General features: G+C 39.4%; 1 protein-coding gene across 2 annotated transcripts in view; it reads right to left on the reverse strand.

The window, feature by feature from the left end:
• Positions 1-3,012: 3,012 nt before the first annotated feature.
• LOC145460551 (uncharacterized) overlaps positions 3,013-12,094 on the reverse strand; it is a 41,065-nt gene continuing 31,983 nt past the window's right edge. For both annotated transcript variants that reach the window (XM_081445400.1, XM_081445399.1), the window contains 17 exons: positions 10,561-10,632; positions 10,007-10,105; positions 9,855-9,905; positions 9,651-9,724; positions 9,228-9,297; positions 8,853-8,951; positions 8,538-8,619; positions 8,123-8,151; positions 7,626-7,697; positions 7,022-7,090; positions 6,820-6,876; positions 6,469-6,558; positions 5,140-5,223; positions 4,944-5,038; positions 4,290-4,410; positions 3,647-3,716; positions 3,013-3,391 (listed from right to left, as the gene is read on the reverse strand). In XM_081445400.1, coding sequence (XP_081301526.1) covers positions 3,264-3,391; positions 3,647-3,716; positions 4,290-4,410; positions 4,944-5,038; positions 5,140-5,223; positions 6,469-6,558; positions 6,820-6,876; positions 7,022-7,090; positions 7,626-7,697; positions 8,123-8,151; positions 8,538-8,619; positions 8,853-8,951; positions 9,228-9,297; positions 9,651-9,724; positions 9,855-9,905; positions 10,007-10,105; positions 10,561-10,632 — 1,362 coding nt within the window. In that variant the 3' untranslated portion in view covers positions 3,013-3,263. The remainder of the gene's footprint in view (positions 3,392-3,646; positions 3,717-4,289; positions 4,411-4,943; positions 5,039-5,139; positions 5,224-6,468; positions 6,559-6,819; positions 6,877-7,021; positions 7,091-7,625; positions 7,698-8,122; positions 8,152-8,537; positions 8,620-8,852; positions 8,952-9,227; positions 9,298-9,650; positions 9,725-9,854; positions 9,906-10,006; positions 10,106-10,560; positions 10,633-12,094) is intronic.

The raw sequence follows: 12,094 nt of genomic DNA on the forward strand, positions 1-12,094 counted from the left end.
CAGTCGGCTGTCAAGCGGACAGCTTTTTTCAGTAAGGCGTGTGTGCCTTTTTAAAATAAGGCAGAGTTCGAACCTTGCCCAGTTTGAGGCTAGTTTGAACTGTCGTTGCTAAATTATTTTCTGCTCTGTAAACAGTGAATCTATACATAGAAAAAGCTCTTCTACGTTCTCCGTGTTGATTATTCGGAAAATCTGCGCAAACATTTCAGTTTCAGTAAAATTAAATGTGCTCACTTGTGAACGAAAGGATTAAATCAAAAAGTCTTATAATAAACCCATTATAGCTCTTAGCTTTCATTCCGAAAGATAAATTGTTGATTGATTGATTACTCCAAGGTCAACTGTAGCGTTTTTCAGCTGCTTCAAAGAAACTATAAACATTGTTACAGGTGTTAATTGTTATGTCATGCGTCACCCTTGAACAAGTCCACAAGCTCTCAGGAAGAAGGAAAATCAGCCCGTTTAAGGCGAAATTCAATTCTAATCTTTTGAAAACGGACGGTGTTGTGTAATTGGACTACATTCTAATCCAATTTGAAATAACTTAATTTTTAAAAATTTGACTCGGCTGCTGTCCAAATTATTTGCTAACTTGGATGGACACTAACCAATTTAAGAATTATCTTGAACAGTTTAGAAAAAAAAAAAAAAAAAAAAGGAAAAAACAATTAAATAATAGTGTTAGCCCTTGATTGGAATAATAGTTTCAATCAACAAACGATATGCCAAGTCATGAGTAAAAATTAGATTAATGATAGGTACCCCGGCGGCAATAAGTACCCGGCGTTTGTAGAAAACTCCCTACCTTGGGCGCAAAATTGCCAAATCATGCAATTTGCATGGAGGGTATGAAAGGATCAAATTCAGCTGATAACATTTTTCGATCGTCAACCAGCCGGTTGAAAATAGGGAAGATCTCCTCTGCTTACAAACATCGATTTGAGCGGTTGTTTCACGCCCCGTCCACACTACGCCGAAGAAGTTTTAAAAACGCACCTTTATTTCTACGGTTAGGCCTACCGCCCACATTAATCCGTCAAGAAAATAGAGCTTTTCGAAAACGCTCTTCAAACCGGAGGAATTTGAAAACGCCGGCTTTGCGTTTTAATGCGGACGGAAAACATTTCGAAATCGGAGCTTTTCGAAAACGATGACGACCGATAATCAGATGATTTCCTTGCCCAAATGTCCAAAATGACCGTTGATTGTTGCGTTTTCAAATTTCTCCGGCGCAAGTGTCCGGTGGATAGAAAACATTTGACGCATTTCAGAATGAAAACTCCGCTTTCAAATTTCTCAAGCATAGTGTGGACGGGGTCTTTAGTAGATCAATTTTTTAAAAATAATATCCAGGCGGCTTCTTGATAGGCTCAATCAAGCAGCCGCTGTTCGGGAAATGAGCCCGCGCTCCACCGAACTCGACTGAGTAAGCAGCCTTCAAATCGAGCCTACTTCTTCTTGACAGAGAGAACAAAGGTGTCCACGCGCATTTCATTGACTGAAATCTTGTCCGGTCTCCCATTTTTATTTATAACGAGTAGCTCTGGGAAATAAATTGCTTATCCAAATTCAGTAGCTGGAAGCCAAAGCAACACTCGTAAGAAACGAACAGCGCGTTGCTGAAATTGCAGTCTGCAAGTTTTATCATGTTAGATATTCTAGGAATAAAAGACTACATACCCATCGTCTTCGCTTTTGCCTTCACTTGATCAGTCCAGTTTCGAGTTACCATGACCGCTGAATAAAGACTAAAGACGCATCTATATATTGTCAGCCTCGATCTGAGGTAAAATATTCGAAAATACCAGTGAGAAAGGTTGAAACCACGAGCTACTGAACTCTGTGTATTCTCTCATCTTAAGCTTCATCACTTTGTGCCGGTATTTTGTGAACAATTTGCTTGTTTTTTTTTCCGTTCAGCGGTCTCGCTTATAACTCGAATCTGTGCTTTTTTATGCAATTTCTCTTCACTTGTGATCTATCGCGACGAAAGCCTGAAGAATCTTTGGCCGAGAGACAAAAAGAAGAGGAGTGAGATGGGACCTTTGCGGATGCGTAACAACGAATTTTCCAAAGTTGCAAGTTGCGTGACTAAGAAAACCGAGTACCGCAATCCGGGGCCCCAGCGCGTACCAGAAAATTCTTCACTCACTTGAATTTCACACACACATGCCCAAAACAAAAAAAAGAAAACAAAAAAAAACCAAAAAATACAAAAAAAACACTCAACAAATTGTAGAAAAATATTTATTTTTTTATTGAATACAAAAATCGTTCCGTATGCGCGTACAAAATAAATGTGACAACTATAGCGATCGCATGCAAGAAAAATCGAGAAATAAATATTTGATGTACCAAAATGGCAGTCATTTGGAGCGCGTTATAATACAATTATAATATAATAATTCTTGGTTTTCACCAGTCATGTGATCAAAACTAAAAATCGTAACCATTCAATAAATAAATTCAAGAATCTAGGATATGATAGATGATTGCTATATAAACAACCTCGCCAAGAATCAGGTTTCTGCTGTTGTTCATTCGCTCGTTATTCGCAGAAGCGTGTCATCCAAATTTATAGAGCTTTGTATGGAGACGCCATGTTTGTGCCCTTCGGAGGGGCACAAACATGGCGACCGTAAAATAACAAAAACATCCGTCCTTGAGTTTTGCTATTGAAACGAACATTTTTACTCTAGTGCTCCGACACATTGAAATAAATGCTTCTTCTAGTGCAAGCACCGTTTATTTAACAAAAACTAAAGCGATAACTCGCCTTTTGACCTACGCGACAGTCTTTTCTGGCCGCCATTTTCATGTCACGCAACGCAAAAGCTTGGAGTGCTCTGTTACAAAAAGAAGAACTCTGTCGAGCTAAAACATTGCCAAACGTCACGTTCCTACAGGGCCTTTTATCTGATGAAACTAAAACCTCAGAAGGAAGGATAATTTCTAATTTTGGAATATGACTACGTCACATGAAAACCAAGAATACATACATACATACAAGTACTAAAAATGATTTTCATAAACTTAATTTTGTTCTGAATTTGTTATAAAAAATGACCTTTTTCCTCAAAAAGAATTTTTCAACATCTTTTCTCTTAAGATACATTCCGTTCAGGTGGCTTAAAATACAAACCAAATGCACTGGTCGGGGATTTTACAAATTGTTAAATGAAGAAATCCACTTTTAAGCCTTTGAGGCTATTTGCCACAACGAAGAAAAATCGAGTATAATTTATATTCACACTATCTGTCTCCTACACGAAGTAGTTTTTCCTTAAAACGGACATGTATTGCTTGGACGAAGCGGTCAGCGGACCGTACGAGCCGCTGTCCCCATCACTTAATAGACTCGGCTTCAGATCGAGGTCTGACGTCAAAGGAGCTGAAAGACAATCAATCAATCAATCAATCAATCAATCAATCAATCAATCAATCAATCAATCAATCAATCAATCAGTCAATCAATCAATCAATCAAGCCAGCCAGCCAGCCAGCCAGCAAGCAAGCAGGTGATTTCATTTGGAGTCACTTGTTTTACAATTTGTCTCTCTTTTTTTCAATTCTTCAGAAAGACATAGGAAAAAAACAGAACGGAGAGTTTTACTTTTACAGAATCACAACGACAGAAACAACTTACCGCTTTCTAAATGACGCTTTATACTCTTGTTCAGTTCATTTTCTACAGCCTTCATTAACTGCCCGTCTCCCTGCACGAAAATATACAGTATAACATTACTTTAAAACATTTCGTTTGCGGTTTAATTGAGGACCAATTCATGGAAGTGCGAAATCCGAAAACATATTGTATGGATGTGCATCTAAATTCTCCATAGAAACTTCGAGAGAAATGTAAGGCAGTCAGTAAAGGGAATCGATAATTCGAGCACGAAAATCAGAACGGGTTTGGGCCACAAAGAAGTTACAGTTGTCAATGATTGATTGTGACATTTTTCGTGAAATCTGCCTTTTTTTTTTTTCAAATCTCTCGAACAATCACACAGCAAATAACCGCGTATGGCAAACATTCTTTGACACTACTTCTTTAATATCCCCGTTTCCCGGCATTTGATTGGTCAAATATAAAAGGAGAGTTCAACACCAACAATGTTGAGCTTATTTCAATTTATATAATTGTCGCGAACTTTACCTTGGAGTGCATTCGATCTGGACTTCTTTAACATCCCCGTTTCCCAGCATTTGATTGGTCAAATATAAAACGGAGAGTTCAAAACCAACAATGCTGAGCTTATTTCATTTCATATAATTGTCACGAACTTTACCTTGGAGTACATTCGATCTGGACTTGTTGCAGGTGAACCATTTAATAGTCCAGCAAGCGCATCTGAATGAGGAGACGTGTCACGCTGCAAGCCGTCGAAATTTCTCCGTGACCTCTCAAAACTGTGAACGAACAACATATTACATCAAATTACTACTTCGCTTGATAGATTATTCACTTACTAGCAATCATAAAGCTTGTTTTACAAGCTGCAAACCAATTTTTTTTTACTGTCAATCCTTTTCGTCACGACAAAAGCAATTTGAGTCACGTCAAATCAATATTAGTCATGACATAGATTCCGAGTCACGCCAGAACCACTCTCGACTTCCAACAAAATCAATTTGCGCGATCGGATATCATTGTCCGAAAAAATCTCAAGTCACGGCGAAATCAATTTAAATAAACCACTCGCTTTCTCAGCTATCGTCGCTGTTATTTTAAAACGTGCACTTAGAATCGAAAAGTGCTGCCGTCTTTTGCTTTGAATTCTTCTTAGTTCCTTGCGGAACGTATAACGTCCGACACCAACGCTTTCCATCTACATGTACACCAGTTTTGGACTGCTTTCTTGGCAGTGGCTTTTAATTAAAGCTGCATTGCAAAACAAACACACAAAACAGATGCTTTTCTATGGAGTTTTCACGCCACTTACTTGAGCAACGCTTGGGACTCCGCCATCTTCTCGTTTGCTTTGTACAAACGATTGGCCAGCTTATCTTTAGACTTCAACTCGCTTTCGTACAAATCCTGAAAACGAAACAAAAATAACAATTTCAGTTTTTAAAATTCCAAAAAATTTTAATAAACCGAAAAGGAAGTTTGCTTGGAATCATTGTTATTAACAGTACCTTATATCGCTTGGCTTCAGCATCGAAGGTTTCTCTCTGGGTTTGGCTCTCATGGTAGCCGGCGCGCATCTTAGCCACATCGGCCTAACGAACAAACAAAAGGGAATTTTTAGGTCTTGGGATCACAAAAGACTTAAAAACAAAAGATTCAATAGATAATACAGAATACCCACACCAAAACATAATTGGCAACTAAAAAAATTTCCAACCTGCCAACGATTATAATTGTAACTTTTGAGTATAAAAAAGGTAATAACCGTGGTTGAACACTTAGCGGCGCATCGTAAACCCCAAATTGTGACTCTGCTTATGAATTTCGTCACATTTTACCGCTCTTGGAACTGGTGACACAATTTCCCCCCCCCCCCCGCCTCCCCACTGATTATGCGCTTTAGTGACATGTTTTCCCGCCCTAGCTACTGATGACGCGTTTCTTGCTGATCCCATTGGTGACACGTTTTGCCTCCTTCGCTCCTGGTTCAACTTTTTCCCATCCCTGGCCACTCATTATGCGTTTACCGCTCTTGGAACTGGTGACACAATTCCCCCCCCCCCTCCCCACTGATTATGCGCTTTAGTGACATGTTTTCCCGCCCTAGCCACTGATGACGCGCGTCTTGCTGATCCCATTGGTGACACGTTTTGCCTCCTTCGCTCCTGGTTCAACTTTTTGCCATCCCTGGCCACTCATTATGCGTTCGCCGCCTTCACCACCGATTGTGCGTTTTCAGGCCCTTGCCACGGAAAACGCGATTTTCCACCCTTCTCATTAGCTACAGGTTTTCCCACCTTCCTCACAAATTACACGTTTACCCGCCTTAGCCACCGGTTATATGTTTTCCCGCCACTAATACCGAAGATGTATTGTAATGAAGAACTATGGACAACAACTGAGCAGGAAAGGATCAACATTCCGATAAGAAGGCGAAAGTAGGGTTGGATTGGGCACACCCTCAGGAAAACTAACTGCTATGTCACCAAGCAGGCACTGAGATGGAACCCACAGGGGAAGAGGAGCCGAGGCCGTCCCAGAAACAGCTGGAGGAGGACGGTAGATGACGAGGCGAGCAAAGCAGGCTACACCTGGTGGCAGCTTGAAAGGATAGCCCAAAACAGACCAAGATGGCGAGCAATGGTTTCCGTGGACCTGTGCTCCACTGGGAGCGAAAGGGTTTAATGAATACCGTTTTCGCCTTTGGCATCCGTTACATGTTTTCCGCTTTAGCCAGCGGTTACACGTTTTCCCGTTTACCACTGGATATACGTTGTTTTCTCGCCTTTGGCATTCTCGCCTTTGCTGCGTAGTTTGACAGGAGAAATACTGCTCACCTTGAGGTCTGCTATAGTCATCTCCAATTCTTTTCTTGTCTTTGATTCGTTTGCTTCGCGCATTTTGTCTAATTTCTCTCGGGCAACGGCCTGCGGAGAATTGCAATAATGAATTTAATATATAGATACACTACGACACAGGTGATTTTCAAAAGTACAAAGACTTCTGTGCATCACAGGAAGTCCAATAGTAACAGTGGGATTTTGCAGAACAGTACTCGACGCAAGACAAGAATCCTTAACGAGCTCAGGACGGAAATAGAAACTCATGTTACAAGAAAGAATCTCTGTTTACGAAAACGTGTACCTTCATTCAAGAACACCAATAGAAAATTCTTTGCCATGTCTCACCTGCTCTTCCAAATGAGCATTTACTTCCTCTAGTTTACGATTTAGTTCAAACCGAGACTGTCGAAGAAGAAAGAACGGTGGTCATTAAACAACAACATAGCACAACCGACTGCTAACTTACTGTTATAGGTTTTGGATTCCTCTAAATTTCGTCGTTGTTCTAAGAAACACCTTCATGCTAAGCGAAATCATGCCTACAAACCTTAGCTTCGAGTTCTTGCTTGTAAGCTTCCAGCTGTCCTTTCTCCACAAAATTATTTTCGTAAAAGGCCTGAAACAGTAGAGTGAAACGATTAGGGGGCACTCTTTATCAGTGAAGACACTTACATATGACTACATAGAATTGGTCTGTTCCAGGTTTCCAAGCTGCGGAAAAACGAGCAAATCGTCCTGGAACCTGAAACTATGTTAAGCTGGGATAGCTCAACATAGTAATCTTCTTTACCGATTGTACTCAAGCCTCCCCGCTCCCTCCCACCACTCTTTACAAATACCTGACGGTCTCGCTAACTCAGACCAGACCTATTTTCGTCGGCACGCGGGTGGCAGGAAAGGGTTTAGAGCTGAGCCCTTCCCCAAGATACGCTACTGCAGACAACTATGAGGGTCTCCTGAATACTCTAGCGCGTCTCGAGACAACACTTGTCCTCAGAGAGAAGTGTCGTTGCCGCGGTGACAAACCAAATAACGGCTATAAAGGCATCGACGAACAGAGTAGCTAAATGACTAGCGACCTTGGACAAATGCTCTTCTACTTGACAAGAAAACAAAAGGCGATGTTTGCAATGATCATGATCGCCATTTACCTTGAGTCTTCCGACTTCTTCCTCTAGTTGTCTGTTGGTCTGTTCAAGACGTTCTTGGTCGAAGAGAAGGCGCTAAAATCAACAAATCGACAAATTGTTTAAACATAAAGATCTTTGCTGGTTTTCAGACTGGATATGTATAAGTGTAAGCGTCAGTGGAGCACGATTTGGAAAAGTAAAACAAAATTCTACCAAAGGTGTAATTACTGGAGAACAGATCTAGCATGCGTGGTATACAGAACTGGAACAAACAGTAGCGTGACAAGCAGTCTTGGAAAGTACTGAAAGCTCTTTAAAATCAACGCGGTGAAGTACTCGTTACCGGTTCTCTTAGTTCCTTGTCTCCTTCCAGGAAACAGCAAACAAGATACTTAAAACTAGTCTTAGTGGTAAGAGATTGTCGAATTCAAAGCATAACGAATTCACAAGTTGCGTCAGATAGCCAACTTCTAAGAGCATTTCACGCTCCACAGCGAATGAAGAGATTAAATACTTACCTTTTCGTGTTGTATCGCTGCTGATAGCTCTGTAGAAAGCAAATTAAAGCAAAATAAAGGATCAAAGACATAACCTCAATTAAACTTAAAACTCTGACAAACAAATTGTTCTTAAGGTCCCACTAAAGGAGGACGAAGATGAGCAAACGGTATCCATGTCATAACAGGCACATTATTTTGGCCACGTATGTAACATTACTTTTAAATTGAAGGAAACCTGAAAATAGTTGTTTACTAAGATGGAAAAACAGCAAGGCGATAATAATAAACCATAAAGGAACAAGGATGGTTAAGGATGGAGAAGATTAACATGGATTACAAACGACAAACCTGAAAAATTTAGATTAAACTTTTCAAAATGAGCAAAACGTGACGTAGCTCCTTTCAGTAAGGCGGCAAAAGCTAATAGAATCACCCTGTTGCTGTTGTTTGGATGAAAGCTCCACACGTGAACGATTTTCTGATTCTTGGTGAAGCCGCTCGCTCAAGTTATCCAACTGGTAAAAAGAAAAAAACTAGATTAGAACCGGAAACAAGAGTATTGTTTTCATAATTACAAAATCACCTTCAAATTCATGGAAACCTCCAAACTAAGACAGAAAAACAGGAAAGAGGCGAAATAAACTAAAAATAGGAATATGGCCATTTAGGCCAAACCAATCAAATCCTTACCAACCTTGAGATAACAAAAAAACAACAACAACAACAAAAACAAACTAAAAAAGCGAACCTGTCTTCGCAAGGAAGTAATGTGTGACTCCATGGCAGAACGCTCCTTGTCAAACTCAACTCGCAGAGAAGGAATCCGACTCTCTGAGGCTTCGTATTCCTTCAAAATATTCAAAAATGGCAAGCAAGTTACTACTACTATAGTAAAAAAATGTATATCTTGTTATCCTCGGAAGTGAAAATTTTTACAATTTCCAAAATCTGTTTTTCCTATTTTTCTTTGGAATAGAAAAACAACGTTAATCATATAAAAGAATGAAGAAAAGTCTCCATCGTGTAATATTGTCCCGATGTAACGAAATTCTCGCAACGAAGACTAAAAGAAATATATGGCAATGAGTAAAGAGAATTTTTATTTCTACCTTGAGCAGCTTACCTTGAAACGTCGTTTGTAAGACTTGAGCTGCGTTTTAAGAGCAACGACATCTTTTTGATGTTGAGATGATCTAAAAATTATGAAGAACACAATTCAGTTTTTTTTTTTCAACTCATTCGTAATTCATTTTGATTAGAGAATTCAGTGTGTAAGAGGAAAATATATCTTCTGCGCGGGGAAAGCTCTCCTACGAGAATCTAGTGAGCCCGCAGTTTCTTTCATAGGTTGCTAAGCAACATGGCATATGTCACTTGTCACGTGAGAACACGTGACACGAGTGCTTGTGCTTTAGTGATTGGACAAAACGAGTTTGAAATCCTTTTGAGTGCTTCTAAGCTTGTCTGGCAAAAATAGAACGCTTAATTTCCCCCGACTGGAATTATTCAAGGTTTCTTTTTTTTGTAAAAAACGTCTTAAACCCACCTTTGGTCGCTGGCCTCTAACTTAGCTTCCAACACTTTCTTCATCTCCAGTGCTTTACGAGTTTTACGCTTTTCCTACATTGGAACAAACAAATATCAACCAAAAACACCAAAAAAATAAATAAATGAATAACTAAAAAAATAGGTAAAAAATTGAAAAAAAAAAAAAAAAAAAGAATTAATTCGAGTATTCTCGACGACGTACCTCGTCTATTTCTGTTCGTGCTTCGTCCAGTCGCTTTTCCATTTCCGCAATCTAAATAAATAAATAAATAAATAAATAAATAAAAAGTAGGTACGCAATGCATACTCAATACCTCGTCAAATTTCTGTGTTTGTGAAACACACATACCGTACCTTAGCACCCAACTTTGTTCTTGACCGTACTTCTGCTTCCCATAATTCCTTATGTTCTTCAGCCTCTCTTTCGTGTTGAGTTCGAGTTAGTGACTCGGACTGGTGAACGAAAAGAGAACACGCATTATTATGAAATAAAACCAGGCCAAAATGACCTAAAACTCAAGCCCATCCTAGGTAACGCAGGATTAGGCGGCTAGGATTTTGCCGCGTTGCGCTATTTGTAGCCAGTAGCACTGATGGCAGGAGATAGAGGCATTGGAGAGCAAGTGTCTTGCCCGGAAACTCAACACAATGAACCAAGCCAGAACTCCAGGGTCCAACGCGCTAGCCGTGAGGGAGTCACTTACGAAAATTCAAAACTTGGAGTTTATCACCTCTGAAAAAGCAAACTAGCGGTTTATGTTCAAACTGTGGACGTTACGCTTTTGATCACCAGGCCAAATTTCATACGTTCCTTTTCATTGTTAGTTGAGGTGGGATGGAGACACGAGTGGAGTATAAGACAGTTTACAAGAAAGAGAGAATGAGGAGCAGACTTAACTCTGTTATACCTGTAATCTGTTCTCTAACTCTATAGAGTCTCCCTTGACATTAGATAACAGTTTCTCCAAGCTCTGCCGGGCCTGTGGGGCAAAGAAAAAGACTGATGACTAGTCTGATCTGTGTTAGCAACCTTGGACCTTGGCTTCCGTCGACAGCGCAAGCCTCAGCTTTAAATAACTTCTCGCTAAAAAGTAGAATAGTTGGATAGTTCGAGAGGAGAATTTCAAATTAAGTAACTTAACAGAAGAAAAATACGGAAAAAGACGTAAAAAATCCCTGAAAAAGAAGGTATTTTAAACGAACTTGGGAACTATTTCTCGTCTCAATTACAGTACTAAAATTCTCTTTTATTTATTCATATTTTCTTTCTCGAGCTGACCTCTTCTTTTTCATTTTCAGAATCTCTCCACTTGGAATTGTCAGACATACAGTAGACATAACTTTAAAATTACTATTCATAAGCGAAATAAATCTAACAAACACAATACAATGCATCTGAAGTACCTCATGTTTGAATTTAGGGACAGCGTCGCGTTTTCGGAAACGTACTTTCTTGCGATCTTGCCCACGGCAAAGGAACAAGACCACGTTATCATCAAATTTTTCTGGGATTTTCTCCGTTCTGTCGACGTTTATGGACATACTGTTTTTGAAAACGGCCCTTCTTAGCAGACACAGTCATCAAACGCCTCACGCTTAGCTACTTATTCGTGTTGTTGAAAGCGACGAAACACAATTGAATCTTCTCGCGTCTAGAGTCTTTTAAAATATTAGTATCTAACTAAATCCGCGCGTGATATTTTTTAATAAGGTGAATAAAGGTTAACGATTGGTTTTAAATTGTAGCAGAGGCAATTAAAATGCATAATTTAACACCGAGAACAATGGATTTTAAAACCGCGATAAAAGGCAATGGATTTTTACTGATAATTAATCACGACACCATTAAAAAACATACTACGCAACATTACATCTAGATAAAACAACAAACGCAGATAGATCTTACCATTAACAAAACTTTCGTGATAGTGAAGAAGGTTTGGAGAAAGATGTCGCTTCTTTTCGATTAAAACCACTTGAAAAAATATGTACTGAAGTTGTTCAGGAACTACTAAAACGCTTTGTGAGCCAGTGGAGTTTTGCTAATCAGATTTTTTCACCAAATTAACGGAAATGACTTCAAAACGACGGCGATTAGATCCCCCAACATGGCGAGAAGCGAGCGAGTTTGAATAAACTGTGACATCATAATTTTAAAACAAATACCGACGCGATTATATTTGTTGTTATCCAAAATGACTACAATTTTATTCCTACATTAACATAAAGGATAATCAAATCACGAAACAAAAGCATACAAACAGCTACAGAACACTACAACAGCTAGCAATACAAGACCATAAAAATTCTTACAACCTCTCGCAAAAAATATATACACAGTCAAAACTTTTACTTTTATTTCATAGTTTCCGACTCCTAACCAACGAAGCCGGCTTTGACATCTGTGATATGTAAATTTTTTTCCTGATAAATTGATCTCGT

Source organism: Orbicella franksi, chromosome 11 (assembly GCF_964199315.1).
Source record: "Orbicella franksi chromosome 11, jaOrbFran1.1, whole genome shotgun sequence".
In the NCBI taxonomy this organism is placed as follows: domain Eukaryota; kingdom Metazoa; phylum Cnidaria; class Anthozoa; order Scleractinia; family Merulinidae; genus Orbicella; species Orbicella franksi.